This window comes from Apostichopus japonicus, chromosome 8, assembly GCF_037975245.1.
Source record: "Apostichopus japonicus isolate 1M-3 chromosome 8, ASM3797524v1, whole genome shotgun sequence".
Classification (NCBI taxonomy): domain Eukaryota; kingdom Metazoa; phylum Echinodermata; class Holothuroidea; order Aspidochirotida; family Stichopodidae; genus Apostichopus; species Apostichopus japonicus.
In genome coordinates, this window is record NC_092568.1 from 7,981,465 (window position 1) to 7,998,974 (window position 17,510).

At 39.2% G+C, this 17,510-nt stretch overlaps 1 protein-coding gene across 1 annotated transcript in view; it reads left to right on the forward strand.

Annotated features, from left to right (window-relative positions):
- The first annotated feature begins 143 nt into the window (after nucleotides 1-143).
- LOC139971076 (sodium-dependent multivitamin transporter-like) overlaps nucleotides 144-17,510 on the forward strand; it is a 29,347-nt gene continuing 11,980 nt past the window's right edge. The window contains exons 1-6 of the mRNA XM_071977252.1: nucleotides 144-336; nucleotides 4,686-4,848; nucleotides 12,575-12,794; nucleotides 14,398-14,515; nucleotides 15,213-15,280; nucleotides 16,074-16,228. Coding sequence (XP_071833353.1) covers nucleotides 4,721-4,848; nucleotides 12,575-12,794; nucleotides 14,398-14,515; nucleotides 15,213-15,280; nucleotides 16,074-16,228 — 689 coding nt within the window. The 5' untranslated portion in view covers nucleotides 144-336; nucleotides 4,686-4,720. The remainder of the gene's footprint in view (nucleotides 337-4,685; nucleotides 4,849-12,574; nucleotides 12,795-14,397; nucleotides 14,516-15,212; nucleotides 15,281-16,073; nucleotides 16,229-17,510) is intronic.

The window sequence follows — 17,510 nt, forward strand, 5'->3', positions numbered from 1 at the left end:
TAATTCAGTATTTATTCAAAAGAAAACAGTCATTTTTCTTTTAAGACTTCCGTACTTCGGGGCTTCCATCGTGAATCACACAAACTGGCTGTCTGCCAAGGGTTCATCAGTTCATTCATACGCGAAGGTTATAAACAAGGCCCCCAAAAGTAGGCGTGGTGCAGTTACTACGTAGATAGGATGTGCATGGAGGTCTTGTTGTAGCGAGCTCAAAACTGGAACAGCATAGAAGGGCTAAGAACGGATTAGGAAAACATTACACGTATATCGATCGCCTGCAGTTTCGCCATTATACTTTAAGGAGACGTTAGTGGATCACCACTCAAACTATTTCAGGTAAGTCAGCTTGTTCTAAAACCTAAAATATTTGATGAACGATCCGTTGCATGTTTTCTTTCGAATTAGTTTTCAGACCAAGACATACATCATTAATGTATGAACTGTACACATTACAATATAGTGCTCGTCCACGAATAGACAAAGTAGGCTACTTGCTTGTACTGTACGTTCATACAATACGTTGGAATGTTTGCAATGGTTGTTTCGAACGCTGGCAACCGGATTAGATGTGTTTTGAGCCTGTGAAAAAAGATCTTATGACTGGAATTTCGCTCATAATTTAATATTTCCATTAAGCATGGGATAGATTGCAGGTACATCCACATACTGTGCTAATCTAATGTAACTAAGAATTGTAGTGTAGCAATGCAAGGCGAACTTTGGTTAGTTTCTTTCAGTTGTACAATACGCGCACTACACAATGCAGTACACGTGTAGGCCTAAACATACTCTATAGCATAACTATGGAGATTGTTTTGATTGTACTTGTAGTAGTGTGGGTGTGACAGGGTGTCGTCCGATCAAGTTCACCAATGAGTGAAGCTCTTATCAACTGGATGTAGTGGATGTACGTATATGTTACAGCTCTCACAAGTTTACAGAAAAAGAAAGCGATGAAAGGTCTTTCTAAAATAGCATCCGTCTGTGTACCGTGTAGACCATAACAAATACAAGACTATACTGATCTGTGCACAATATCACGGAACTCGTATACGTGTGACCTGTTTCTTTGTTGCAACTGTTTGTTTTAACACTTTATTAAAAAGTGTTAGAAATGGTCGAATGGATCATAATAAGGTTTAAATTCATGCGGGTTCGATAATCTTTCATTGTCAAAGCCAGTTTTTTTTTTAAACCTGCAATAGGCAGTCAATTAACCTATGCAGTCAATTTAGCGTGTCTGTATAGTTATGTATGTATGTGACGCCCTTTAGCTTGTAAACACGATATCTCAAGATAAGTAACCTCTGCAGTTCTCAAATTTGGCATGTGGCTTCCCCATGCATAGGCCTAATTAGTACAATACCCCACATTTTGGGTAGAGGTCATTTTGGGTCAGCATGAGGTAAATGTGAAATATCAAAAGTGCTGTATCTCCAGAACCTGAACATCAAAGGAGCTCATATATGTCAAATAGGATGGAGCCTTATGTAGTGTAAAGACTTTACACAATTTGGGGTAGGTGATCAGAGTTCATTTAAGGTCATCCGGGGGTCAAAACTTGAAATCCTTATAAACACGATATTTCTAGAGAGGAAACTTTATTGGCTCTCATATTTTGTACGTGGCTTCCCTATAATGACGGCACAAGAACCTTACTGTTTTTGGTGGAATTCAAAGTATATGGGGTCAGCAAAGGTCACACTCCTTAAAGTCAACGCAAACCTTGTAAATACGATATACCAAGATAGGTTACATCACAGCTCATATTTGGCATGTGTCTTTCTTATAGTGAGAACAAGAACCTCATTAAATTTTGAGTGGAGGTCAAAGGTCATTTGGGGTAGGCAGAGGCCCAAATATAACCGTGGGAGGGGTTTCTCTCTTGTTTGATTCAAGAAGTCATACAGCATAGCTTGTATCCCACAATTAGTTTTGTTGTGATTATTGGCTATTGAAAACATGTCATTTGCGGTAAATATGTTGATTACTATAGGTAGTCTTTTTATACTTATTAAACCTCAATTGGTCATTTTGCATATTTAAGGAGTGGTATATATATGGTGTTGCTGGAGGACTCAGGACACACTTGTTATAGTGTTGAATTAGATATTGGAGAGTTACATCCAAGGGCGGCGGAACCGGGGGGGCACAGGGGGCACGTGCCCCCCCACTTTTCCTCAGATTAAAAATGTGCCCTTTTTCTATATAAAAATTTCTAAATAAGAAAAGAGTTTACAAAGGGAAACCCACGTCGAATGAAATATTTCGGGAAGTTTTAAATGTTTACTACAACAGGCGTAGGAGCCGAATTTGATTTGGGGGGGGGGGGGGGGGGCTGTAACGACTTGCCCGAAAAATATTACCAAAATTTTTCGCGCGCTACGCGCGCGTTCAACATCTTAATGTGCATATCATATAGGCATGCGTTGGTTATTACATCGCATGCCAATAACATACAATCATTTGCCGTGTTATAACCCTTTATAATGATTTCACCTTATTTTGTCGTTTTCCTTGTTTCCCAATTTGCACATTAGATACTGCAGTGCTAGTATGCATTGTTTCCTTGAGGGGGGGGGGGTGGCGTTGATGGAGTGATGTGTATACGCAAATAAGATAATACAATAAGAGTTATGAAGGGTACTAAATATCAGGCTGCATCAGTCCAATCGAATTTCTGCAAAGTGCCCTTCGACGTCGGTGCCCCCCCAGATTAAAAGTGCTTCCGCCGCCCTTGGTTACATCCATCAACAGGGCTACAATTGTTAGGGACCACCAATGTGATTTATTTGGAAACACAATTTTGATGAACTTATGTCGTCTCATCACTTTGCGTTTTTTTATCTAGGCCTCTGGAAAAATTAAACATTTCTGTCGATTTGGACGGATATGTGTCCGTGACTTTTCGTTTCGTCTTGCAAGGGGTGGGAGGGGGGGGGGTCTACAGTTTGTTTGTAGTGGCCGGTGAACCCTCTTTTCTACGACCAAAATTTTGTTTTTAAAAATGTTAGTATTCTTCTTAAATTTAATTCAGTTATTGTTGTTTTAGCTGCGTGTTGTTTCATCGAACGTACATCTCCCTATCATAATGACGCACCCCATAAACTGCATATATATATATAAACAACCTACATAGTAAATCTCGCTCATATACATGGAAGTAAACCATATATAATACAAATAAAATCAGATATCTGTACATTGGACAAAGCCTTTTATTCGAGATTTTGAAGTGATAGCAAACGTTCGGTTTGAGTCCAAATAACTGCGGTTGGAGTACAAAGAAAGATTATCCCCTAATCTCAATTTATTATCAAATATGCGGTTGCCGTTCCCAGAGGAGTGGTCAACCACAAGCACTGATTCTGCGATCACTAACTCACCGCGTTAATGCATGTCAGTGCAGTTTACCCATGTACACGGGCGTCGAGCACTAGGCCCGGAGACAATCGTGTAACCGGCATTATCGATCCCGCTTTATTTTCCCTTAATCTATGAAAAAGTGAATACGGTATCTTATATAACCACAGCCCCCTAAACGACACCAGGCCCCCGAGCGTTACCCACCCTATTAACCCTTCTCGTCTGACCTGGTTGCCAGTATATTGTTCATTTCTTCATGGACTCAGACCTGGCTCCAGAATCGGGTCCTCCGTAGTCGAATCGAACTTCAGGGGGGTACCAGGACTCGAGACCAAATGTACTCGAACTCTGGATATTTTTTTATTTGTTGTTTTCCATTCGAAGCACGTACAAAACAGCTGGTATATAATAATAATTGTGCAAATTTGGGTGCGTACACTTCTCATACCACGGAAGTGTATACAGGCACAAGGTGACTGATTAATTAATTTAGTAATTGCTTGCCTTAGAGACAGACAAACAGACGTATAATAACATAATATCAACCATGAATCCTTAATTTTCATCGATAGATATGTCTGTTACACAGACCTAACGACAGACGGTGCCAGGTCAGGCAAGGCATATAGAGCCCAGTGTCCTGGGGGTCAATTAGGGGCTTCAGAAAATATATAAGGGGCACGGGAAAATATGTAGTAAATAGTGTTTTCTCGTTCTCATAATATACTTCAGGAAAATCCATGTAATGCAATAAAATAATGAAAACTAAATAAAGAACGGGCACTGTTTCACAATTGTCTCCAGGGACCTATCTGACCTTAAGTTCGATGCTTGTGCTTTTTCTAATGCTAAACACTGACTTCCTTTCTAATGTGGCGGCATATGATAAGCATTGTCTGCAGCAAGAGATAACATTGTTAACGTTCACCTTGGGAATAGAACGAGTATAGAGAGAGAAGATAGAGCTTCCATCGACCGTAGTGGTACTATATTATTACACAGACTGAGAGAAAAGGCAACCCACTATTAAAACGACTTCGTCATCTCCTACACAAAGCAAAATATTTCTTACAGCTTTCTTGGATGAATAAAGTAATCTCTATATAAGTTGCTCTATATATCATTTAACATGTACCATGTGTTTTTCCTGGGTCCTTCATGTCACATTTCAAATTCTATCAAAGGTAAACGCCGGGGTGAAAGACTCTCTCTCCAGCTTTAGTTCAAATATAACGATTATGTGTTTCTTCCCCCGGTATCTTTATTCGTCCCTATATGTATTAATATGCCGGTGCAATCTTATATTATCTTTATCGCAGATACGATTACGTTGTAAGTAATTATTGGAAACATCATGGCAGATTCGGGCCCAAATCCGTTAGGATGGTTGGACTACATCATGTTCATTCTGCTGCTGGTGGCGGCCACCTTGACCGGACTCTACCACAATTTCAAAAAGGGGGGACAACAAACTACACAGCAGTAAGTATAACAATTACTAACGCCGCAAGAATTGTAAACAAATGTATAAAACCAATGGTAAACAATTATCCCTGTGTGAATTGCTGAATATACCTGCCTCGTAACATTATAACATATAAGTGTTTTTTCTTCTTTCTGTTCTATACCTATATACATGTGCGTGCTCAAAAGGTCAACAAAAAGTGACCAAAATCTCTTTAAATTAAACAAAAAAAATATGAGGCCGATATACTCTTGGTTACCACTAGCATGCCATAGTCTGAATCTTTCACATGCAGGGTGGGAAATTCATTATTTGAGAATGTCAACATCGTTCACTCTTTTCGAAACGGTGAATTGATTCTTTCCTTCAAGGCTTGCAAACGTTACTGGTCTTAAAAATACAAATATTTATTAGTTGTAAGGCTACATCGACACCAACGAAGTCACTGTTTGATAAAAATGAAATCGACTCGTGTAAAAAAAAAAACTTTAAAATTGGTAAGTTATGCGAGAATAAACTAAGGCTATCGCTGACATACAATATACGTGCATCATATATCATTGATTGCGTGTGTAAAGGTTTGTTAGCATATGCCCCACGGCATATTAACAGCATTATAAATCCAACCCTGGTGTATCAACCATATTATGACCAGGGAGTTGTTCCATATATGACAATAGATTTATGCAACTGAATTTCACACATCGTGGTGAAAACTTTACTAATTTGTTGCTATATATTCCTACACAAAATCCACTCTCATGTTTTATTTGTCTAGCCGTCGGCCTCGGTATATATGAATAGTCTAGACAACAAACATATGGTCATTATGTATGGATATTAAGTTAAGGGTTTGTTCGAACTCTGAACTGTGTAAAGAGCTACTGAGAACGGCTCTCAAAGGTTTCCAATTCCACAATACACTAATTTGGCTGTCTGCTATACCCTGTCATACCAATCCATGTAGTCGTGTAGTCAAGTTAGTCAACGTTGTAATGTGTATCATGTAAATAAAACATAATCAAAAGTGTGTCGCGAACTCCACCTAGACCGTTAAGTCCGATCAAGTTCAAACTTGGTGGGTAGGTGCCTGACCATGTAAGCGCGTGCCTGCGTGATTGATGACGTCATATATGTCAAAGGTCAAGAAACCTAAAAATAAGTTTTTAGCCATTTTATGCTTGTCAGCATCATTGTATAGGGTCGGGGACAGACGTGGGCTCGATCGATTTGAAAAACATGAAATGGATTACAAGACCTGCGAACACTGTCACGAGTATATCAATACTCGCACGAATGTGTGGTAAAATAGTTAATACTGGAAGGGGATTTTCCCGATGATCTTTCTTGCCAGGGTTGCCGAGGTTGCGGATATGATAATGTCAAAAGGTTAACAACTTTAAATGATGTGCAAATCCGGTATGGCAGGTCCCCGTCTGTCTGATAACACAAACTTCTAAACTATCCCAGCCGTTCGTTGGAATATCTAACATCGTAATATTCCGTATCACGTGGAATGGCCTGTCCCAGCTGTCCGTTGGAATATTTTGCACGTACCAGTAATAACAATTACCATCACTTTTTTACAGTTCACCTGGTCAACTGGCTCGACGTAATACATAGGTTCCCTGGCCAAAGTCCCATGCGGACAACCCCCCCCCCCTCAAACTTCAAGAAACCTAAAAATGAGTTTTTGGTCATTTCCTGCTTGTCAACATGTAGGGTCGAGGACAGACGTGTGCTTGATCGATTTGAACAACATTATGAAATGGATTACCAAGACAAAATTTTGCACGAATATGTGGTTATATAGTTAATACTGGCAGGGGATTTTCCCGATGTTTTTTCTTTGCAGTGTTGCCAAGCTTGCGGAGACGATAATGTCAAAAGGTTAAACAAAACTTTAAATGTTGCATAAATCCGATATGGCAGGTGCCCCGTCGTTCTGATAACACAGCATCCTATACTTGAGACTTACGAATGCACTTTCGTTCAGATGTTTAGAGGGTCATCTGTATTGATCAAAAAAGAATTAGCTTGCAAAAATTGAGTAATAAATATATGATAGTTTGGAATAGTTGGTTGCTATGGGAGTTTAACACAAGTTATGTTATTCCCACACGGAATGTGATGAGAACCAAACTAAGGTATGCTACAAGTTGAATACAGCTATTAGGAAACATTCCCTTACAAAAGTTACGATCCCGTGAACTGAAGCTGACAGTGGCTATTTATCATATTCATATTTGAAGAAGGGGGAAAGGCCGGAGGAGGGGGAGGGGAGGGGGAGGGGAGGCGTATTGATGGGGTACTGCTATACATAACGTTAATATACCATCTTCTTTCAGAAAGAAAAACACGTCCTTTCACTTTATCAATTAGTATTTCATGAATTTAGTCCTCTGGATAAGGTCTAGTTTTAGCGTTACGTAACCGATGTAAAAACTATAATATTCTACACAATTAATAAACTACATGTAACAGTTATCTGTGATTTTGTATGTATTCTTTGTGTGTTGGACTTTCAATTATCTTCATTATACTTGAAGATTGGCTGCAGCTCACTTTTTTAACATGTGTATATCCGGAGTTACCTTTCGTTCTCCAGGAAATTCGATTACCCGGAGTTACCCTCTCGCTGTCTAGGAAATTCGATTATCCTAGTAACGACCGTGACGGGTAACCGAAGTTATTGGAAATGACAGCTTGGCATACGTTACACGATGTTTCCATATGAAGTCTACTGTAAGGACATTCCCCGGGGATTTTTTGTCTACGTAGACAGATAAAGTTCATTTTCATTGTTTAGCAAGTTGAAAAGTTAAAAGCTTGGCTTGCTTCCCCAACATTCTCTTCATACCCCTTCCCCACCCCCTCCCCTAAATGTAAACATGTAAGAAACTATACAGTTCACATTTTCCGCTTCTCATGAATCCACTGACAAGTATATAAAAGCTCAAAATATTTTGGGTTTGAACAATTTTAACACTTTTGTAAACCAACATTCCCAACTTCATATCCCGTATCATGTGGAATGGCCTGTCCCAGATGTCCGTTGGAATATCTTCCACCGTCAAGTAATAACAATAACCTTTACTTGTTTACAGTTCACCTGGCCAACTGGCTCGACTTACCACATATGTTTCATGGCCATAAGTCAGGTGCGGAAAAGTGTGGGAAATTAGGCACAGTTAGGCCCACAGTTGGCATAGAAACACCGATTTTTGCAATCACTTGTGTCATTTTGTTCTCAAGGTTGGAAATTATGCAAATTACGACAGGAAGCAAATGGCGGAATATTATAGATTCGCTAAGACGTAGCTTTGAACACTGTATGTAAGTACAAGGTTGCATACAAAAGCTATGGGGTTGTTGTACAGCAAGTCAATTTGGCAAATTTGATTAGTACAGTACATTGGCAAGAAACAATATATGTTTATAACTACTACCGTGCCCTACATTTATTTCTGCACACAATCTGTATGTGATTCATTTAGGATACACCTGGTTGCTGGTTTCGTAGCAACGGAGCGCTCGTGACCATCCAGACGATATACCTTGAAAACAAAATGCAAGCTGTTATTTTTTTTGCATTACTACGTCACAACAACTGTTTAGAATCGCGATCTAGCTGTTTCTACTTTTCGGATGGAATAACTAATTCCATAAGCTTACAACGACCGTTTTAAACTGTAAGGTGTATATTTTCTGTATGGATCCAGCAACTGAAATCTCAATAATTCTAAAAGAAAATAAGACTTCATATTGACACTGCGGCCGCGGTCCTGGGTCAATGTCCAATATTCCTCAGCCCATTTCTGTGAAAATAGGGTGAAAACTGACGAAATTCATTAACCCTGACTAATAGACACTAGACCCCGTAAAATATAATAATATAATAATAGGAAATGGTCTGGAGGGGTCGGTAAATATCTGGTAATCTCAAACTAAGTAAAAACAACGAGTAACCACACACGTTACGTCGCCAAACGTTTCAAGTATGTATGTGTGTGTATGCTTGCCATGGATTGTGGGGTTGGGGGGGGGGGATGGTTGCGCGATGACACAATTTAAGTTGTCTTCGTTGCTTGGAACTCTCTTCTAACTGGAATTGGCACTGTTGTTTACAGTGTTACATATACTGGTATGCCCAGGCTTGCCCCTCCCCACTCTTTCCCACGGAGTTATGAAACCATAGAGAGCCGAAACTGTCATCTGTGTGGCTAAATAAAAGCCAATTAAGACCGATGCGAGTGATATTAGTCCCTGCATTGATAACGATTAACCAGCCTACTTGACAAAACATTGGTTTATTGTTTGCGAATGGGTCCAAATGTTCTTATTAATATATAAATACAAACAGTTGTTCCAACAAACCAGAGATATTATTTCATTTAATAACGGTTAGAGATTTACTCATCAATCACGAGTTATGTTAGTGTGTAATACAATCTGCGTTTTTAATATGTTTATTGGTTTAAAAAAAGAAGGTGTGATAAATACAAATATTGTCTACTCTATTTGATTTTGAATCCATTTCTGATAATACTATTATTGATTATTTATCTAATATGTCGAGTTTGCTCATGCAATCAAATAAAGAGGAGAGAGCCATCTGTTACATTCTTTCCGTGATACATGACCAAACAACTTCCGAGGCTTCTACCCGCATATATTACCATTTTAACTATTTTACCGGTGCTATATAATCTTCCGATCTTATGACGACTCTAATAGAACAAGGTATCGATAGAGAAGAGAAAATAAAAACATGTCTATGAAAGTGTGCATGCTCTTTTTTAATCACCAACCCGTGAACAGCCTGCCTGCCTTTTCGCAATCGCAACCATATAGACGAACAAGACACATTTGTATATGCTATCGTAACTCAATATAGGCCCTATACATAAACAATATTTTACATGCAAGTCTAGACGCCCAGCATAATTTCCAATTTCACGAGTACAGTTTCCATGTTATGTTATATCTTAGATGATATATGGCGGGCAGTTACTTGTGTAGCGGTTTTACGCATGCATATGTCTATACATTTCACATATAGGAAGACACTTTCTCTGGGTATACATTGAAACATTTTGGAATGAAAACATCTATACTGTAAAATCCTTACCAGTGAATTAAATGGTTGATGCCTTACAAAGGAGTGCTGGTCATCACTTGGGTCATCTTGGACAAATTTAACTCACTTGCTCTTTACATTAGTCAGATAATTATGTGGAATTTTTGAGCAAATTGTATGGAATGGAATCACAAAGCCAATGGCTTTCTGGTCACACATGTGGTGGTGGTACACATGGGGATTGGGAAACAATACCGCAGTCGCACGGGGGGGGGGGGGGTGGGCGTATGTGACCTTGCCTGGCTACGGGCCATGTACACACCACTCAGTCCAACTAAGATATACCTTTTGGTACAATAGCAAGGTATTATTAAGCTGCTACTTATATTAGCGAGTTATCACCCCTTTGATGCACCACATACAATTACGTTGTGTCCTACAATAGGCTAAGTTTCTTTGTTTCATTAACATAACATTGAACTGAAATATTTACTTCACTCCTCCTCTGCCTGTCTCAAAACGACACACATACTCCAGGCTAAGTTAAACCGGTAAACCAAAGTTGGTAGCATTTTTATTGTTGCAGGTGTGATTGCGGTCGACTATATTAGAGGCCCGTATAGTTAGGCCAGCAATTTTGAACTGGAGGGGCACCAACAATTTAAAGTTAGTCAGCATAGGCCCCAAACTATAGCACGCTATAATTGCTAGAAGTGTTCATAACGGACTTTCCTGATGGTCTTTACTCTCCAAATTGTTCTCAGACATTGTCAAGGAACACACAAGATGACTGGATGTCCCAGTGAGGAAAAATTTCCTCGAAGGTTGTAATAAAAACAGTTTAAGAATTTTGACCAAAGGTGACCATATTTGAATATCTAGCATATTTGGGGCCAAGCTATATACAACTAGTTAACAAGCGAAAAGACACAGACATATCGTCAAGTGCCTTTTTTTGTGTACACTCACTGGCTGGCACACACTCGCTCCGTCTTCATGGCCACTGCATATTCGACTAGGCCTATCATGATTCATTGACTGAAATACATTTTGAATTTATGATTATAAAACTTAAAGTATCGCAACTCCGAATGTACACAAACAACTCATACATATGCACATCGACTACATGTATACAATAACAAATGCACTGTGTTTTATTGTGTTGTATACTATACCAGAGAGTTGTTCCATAACAACTCCCTGTCTATACACAGTACAATAGGCTACATTACATGTCTTGTGTAGAGCGGAGTCAAGCGAGAAAACAAACGATCGAGGACTGCCTATAATGGGCGCAGTAGTTGGGAATAGTTGCTTCATTGTGTTAAGAACACTATATACTTCCGTTCATATATACCTACCAAAAGTTCTGGAAAGTTGCTAATGTGAATATCTTGAATTTGTTCGTTTGGTCATACTGATATCGACAGAGTATGGAGGGATCCATGTTGAATACTTAAGTATATCACGTGCTCGCTGAGAGCCAATCAGAATCGAGGAAATAATTTCAGTGTCAGTTCAGTTAGGGGAAAAAAAATTCGCGCCCGGCCGCGATTGTTTTCCCCGAACAGGTTTGCAATTACGGAGTTTTCAGCCAATCAGATTGCTCGTGACGACAGCATCAATAATGACCATCGCTTGGAAGTTGGAAGACATACACTGAATCAGAAGAATAATAAGGTCCACGGGTCTTAAATATTCAAAACATGAATGAGTTTATTAACGTCATTGAAACATGCATGGTGTTTAATCTGAACAGATTAATATTTGTTGTCCTTTGACCACGTTAGTGTACAGATCAGTGCCTTTGACACTGAGTTTAAGTCTAGTTACGGGCTTTCCTTCCAAACGCCCTAACTTTACTTTTAATGCTTGGAACACATGTTAACCTTAATCATGATACATACGTTGTATTCCATTGGGTTCGTAATTACGTTATCCAAGATTCGGGAGCCGTTCTATTGAACTTCTGGGATTTCTTTTCGTGGAATGGGTACACTAAAATCAACTTCACGACGTGATTTCTCGAGTCTGAGAATGATTTATACGCAAAACATTACAGCAGCAACAGTTTTAATCGGTACAATACGTGAGTGAATTGCGCGACTAGATTTGGACTAAAGTTAAAAATTTGAAATATGGTACGCGATTAACCAAGGGTTTAATTTACACAACATTTCTGTTGAATTATATGTATCTCCATTGGGCTAAATCAAATATAGATGAAACTATTGAACAAACACCGTACACATATAGGACGGGTATATCTTCGTTGCAACGTATGGATTTTGGTAACCGCGAAGTCAAGGTTTCAATGGTGATGACGTAACTTTTACGACCAACCATGAGCGACTATTTACACATAATTGCAAACCTGTTGGGGGGGGGGGGGGATTCGCGACCGGCCTGGCTGCGGCTATGGTTACTTTCTAACCTTTATCGGTCCACTACATGAATAAAGTTCTGCCAGCTTGTAGCAGGGTCGATGTAAACTACAATTTTCAAAGTAAACCAGCGTATATCAAACATATATAAATTGCAGTCTTGCAGAATAAAGATTATATTCACTTGTTCATTATAGCTCATTTGTTCATATCGACAGCCTCCATAATATGTCGTGGCTTTTCTTTCATTTTCCCCCCTCCTTTTTTTTTTCTTAGGTTTCTGCTAGCCGATCGAAGTGTTTTGAGCTTACCTGTCGCGATGACTCTTCTAGTGTCCTTTGTTTCTCCAATTACCCTCCTCGGTACTCCATCGGAGATATACAACTACGGTGGACAGTTCATGATCTTTGTATTTTCCGCCCTCTTGCTCTATCCGGCTATGACGATTATTTTCGTCCCTGTATTCTATGGGCTGAAAATAACGACAGCCTATGAGGTAAGCAAACCAGGTCAAAGGTCATCAGTATTGACTCCTCTCCCCGTCCCCCACCCTCTCAAATTCAAATAATGGTCATCCGTGTAACAAATTTCGTTTCATTGCTAATTCCAAAGCATTTTCCTCGATTAATTGTGTAACTTTTATTGTTAAAACAATTTCCAATGTCTGTGAATAATTTGTAGGATCCGAACTTATATTTGGCACACAGGAAAGTCTTTTTAGATGCATTTTGGTACTTTCTTAGGACGCTAGAATGTTGTTAAGGCATAAACTGATGACTTTTGAAGAAATGACGCAGAGCAATCACTTTGTTATTTCAAGGAAGTTTCATTCATATGCCTTACTTCCCCCATCACACGTATTCGTCTCATTTGTTATGATCGGCACAGTTTATAACCTCAGTATTAAAGTTTCATCTTCTGCTGCTTTTCACTGGATTCAGCTTTAAATTTGGATCAGAAAGTCGTAACAAAATAAATTATCCAGTTGGGTTTTCCCTCCCTCCCTCTCCCTCCCTTTCCCTCCCTTCTACCGGCCCCCACCCCCCTTCCCAATTCTCAGTCCGGTTTTGTTATCAACTTACTAAATTATCCCTGTGTATTGTGCATGCCATTGGGAAGGGAGGACGGAGAGGAGGGAGGTTCTAATATCACTTGTTAACGACGTCTTCTATCCTCCAGCATAACAGTTATGTTGCCTTACATTCATATCTACATTCAACCCATCACTCTCCGCCTCTAAAACCTGTTTTCAATGACAACCTATTTCCCGTACTATAAGCACCTGCAGAATAAGCATCTCATAACGATCTATCGTGAACAGAGCCATATTAATCTGTTTCCACGAACTTGATGCTTGGTTGATGTGTAAACAATCAAACGTTGATCATTATGTGTTGAAGTGTTGACTTTTAATAGAGGTGGAATTTGTTTTTGGAACTATCAGTGGTTGCCATGCATTCGTTATCGATCACGTAGCCTGCAGGTATATCAGGATGTAAATGCATTCACAAAACAAAACAACAGGTCTTTTTTTTATTTAAAAAAAAAAACACTGCCATGTTTTTTTTTTTGACGTACCATTTACGCATGACAAGAAAAGACGGGGTCGGGGGTGGGGGGGGGGGCGAAAGTGTGAGAAACGTAAAAACTAGCGGTTTACGTCAGAAAATGAACCTAAAATGAAATGTTGAGGGTGCAACGGTATCTATATGAACTTATAACGAATACATGTGTACTATTAATAGCCTGTTTCATTAAGCATAACTAACCTGATGCTTCTGATGACCGACCGTACGTTACCCCCCCCCCCGCCCCCCCCCCCAATGAAACAAGAAGATGCACAGAGTTTTTGAGAATGCTGTTTTCGGGATATCGAACGTTAAAGTATATGTTGACACAGGACTGTCAATTAGCCCACTTCGTAATGTCATTTCCCCACCAGAGGTCGAAACCTCTTTCACTTTGAATATATTTCCTGTTCATGGGACTTTTTCAACATATAATTCTAATTCATTATTAACCTTAACGAAGATGATTGAGTGTCTCCTATGGCATTTTATTTTTATTTTCCCCATTTTTTTTATTGCTTCTATTTACAGTATCTGCATAAGAGGTTTGGACTGTCCTTGCGACTACTTGGTGCTTTTGTCTTCACTATTCAAACTCTCATTTATATGTCCATTGTGACGTATACACCAGCATTAGCCATTGAAGCAGGTAAGGTATCTCTCTGTGCAGGAGGGGAATAGCTGTGCTGTGGTATTGTGTTTTATCTCCTCCAGTGACGTAGCCAAAAAAGGGGGCTTTCGGTCGTTCATAAATACTTAAACAAGTAATGTTTTCGGTTATATGTAGTTTTCATCTGCATGGCAACCTAAGACTTGAACAAGTCTAAAAGTTATTTAAGGTGTTGTATCACAATAAATTCCTCCATTGACTTAAACAATAACTTCGTTCCTTTTCAACGCTGACAGTCAACAAACCGAATCAGTAATAGGCCTTTATCCTAACCACCATATGAAAGATTGGACTATCTGTACTATGATACAAAACTTCGCACAACTAAGTACATAGTGTGGCTTAAAACTGCTATAGCAAATTGAACTATATATAATAATTTTGTCCACTTTGCTCACCTCTTATTGCTTCGGCAAACAATGCAAGAATATTTGTTAACGGTTTAAAAACAAAAACAAAACGAACGGCCTTCCATACTGGCCAATTGCCCGCTTTGTTTTGGTCACTCTTAAAATGAAGAGTCTCAGTTGAATAAAAAGAAAAGGCCTGTGTGGTCGGTCATTGTTATTGCTTCTTTGTATGTTATATTTCATTATAATAAGTTCTTCTATGCGATCTGATTGGAGGAGACATACCACACTCATTTAATTGTAATTTTTCTTGACCTTTTTTGCAGTGACACAGTTCGCAATGTGGAAGATCATTCTTATGACGGGCTTAGTATGCACTGTTTACACAGCAATGGTATGGATTTGACCAATATACATATCTTTACCATATGTAAATATATTGTCACAATGGTAGTGAAATAAGATTTTTAAAAAACGTCTTTCTATAATACTTTTAAAAATGTAAAGGGTGATTGAACATAGGTTTACATTGGCTTCTATACGTCGATGAATTTTTAAGCCACTTTCTCTCTTTTGGCACTTTTCTAAACACTAGTGGTGTAACTTAAAGAGACAGTATGTATTGACCTCAAGGTTGTTAAACACGATAAACAGGTCTTTAATGCTTTCAAAAAAAGATGGTTTTTCTGAATAATTATTCGCAACTGTGAGGGAGAGAGAGAGGGAGAACTGGTGCCTCATTTGCTGCTACAGGAACACAAAATGAACAAGGCAGTCAGCCCTGCAATAAATCTCTTTGTTTCTTCTGACTTAGAAAACTCTCTCAAAGAATGCAGTTAACCTGGTTAGAACAAATGAAACCATAACATAGCAGATCCGAATGGCTAGATCATAGCAGAATGACCGTGACGCTATAATGAGTTGTTAACAGCGAAGTGCATGAATGTAACCCATATTTTGTACGCTAGGTATAACGGAGTGCTTTATGTATAGGAGGGGACATGTACGTATCGTTATTCGTAAAAAAACACACACACACACATACACACAAAGTAGGGTAATATTATTGTGGGTTTCTTTTTGTATCACTTAATACCCTATTTAACAATGTTAACTTTCAATTGTTGGGAGTAGGCTTGCGGTGTTCATTCATGTCTTAATGTTCTCCCTTTTTTTTGTGTGGACAGGGCGGATTGAAAGCCGTTATATATACCGATGTAATAATGTTCGTTGTCATAGTGATTTCGATGCTACTAGTCATCATAATGGGTACTATCAGAGCTGGTGGCATCGGTTACGTTCTAGAGGTCAACAGTAGAGACGACCGCTTGAATATATTCTCGTAAGTTATTCTATCTAGGAGCTAGATGAGTGTCTACTTTCCATAGATGCTACTTTCTAATTAGCTAGCATAATGGAGAGAACGTCTGCTGAGAGAGGAACAGGATTGGGGAGAGGGAGAGATAGGGGGGGGGGGGTCATAGTAGGAGTGCGTAGATGGGGAACAACGTCATTTCAAGGGATGACATTTTGTCATCCTGAGATTGAGGAAGATCAGACCGTTCGTTGAGAACGGTTGGGAAGAGAGAGGGGAGGGAAGTGTGGTTGATTTATACTCTCTTGAAAATTCACTGTAAGAGGCTAATGTGAAGCAGGGTCCTTGTCAGCATTTTAAATCGGGGCCAGACGGGCAGGTATGGTAGGAACCACTTTTCTTAGTCGGACGCAAAGGAGGGACTATTATTGAACGTTAGTCAAATTGTAAGCTTTATTTAAAAGGATTTGTCTTTGCCCCAGGAGCAGGAGGAAGGTTAATCCATTACAAATCCCCCCTCCCAGATTACACAATATACCAAAAGGAATTCTATTCCACTCGTACTCTACGTGCGCATGAATTAACTTTACAGATGACGACTTTTCTGTCACCCTCCATCTCAGTTTCTTAAACCTTACCTCCACCTCCATAGGCTCATGCTCTCCCTCATTTCCGTCCAACCTCCTCCCCCCTCCTTTTGTCCTTCCTCCCCCTCCCTCCATCCCTCCCTCCATCCCTCCCTCCAACCTATACTGAATCACAAGTACATTGATCAGGTTGTTTATGTCACCAAAACATTTGATTTCCATAAACTGGAGTTTCATACCAGCAGAACCAAATGCAATAATGAACAAACCGACTGACATACAGTGTACATTCAATACACCACACTTTCATGTAGTGTGAAATGGGTGTGGTCAAATTACATACCGTATAGCATAGTGTTTATTACAGAAAATGTTAGCATTAAATCGAACATATGCCAGCATAAAACCGATTTAAAGAGGGCATAAAATCGATTTTATGTAGACTTATTAAACTGCCTCCTGTTGGCTCAGAATTAATGCAAGCATAAAATCTAATTTATGTCAGCATTAAATCGAATATAATGTCGGCATAAATTCCCGAATTTTGTCCACTGTGGCCAACCATAGACGTTGGCCGACGACATACGCAGATTATATCGGTTATATGAAAAGTCAATACAGATCTACACAGTTGAACCGATGATGCTTTTGTTGTGTCTATACATTCACAATTAAAGAAATCATTGTCTCGTCGATGAAATGTGTGATATATAATAAATAAT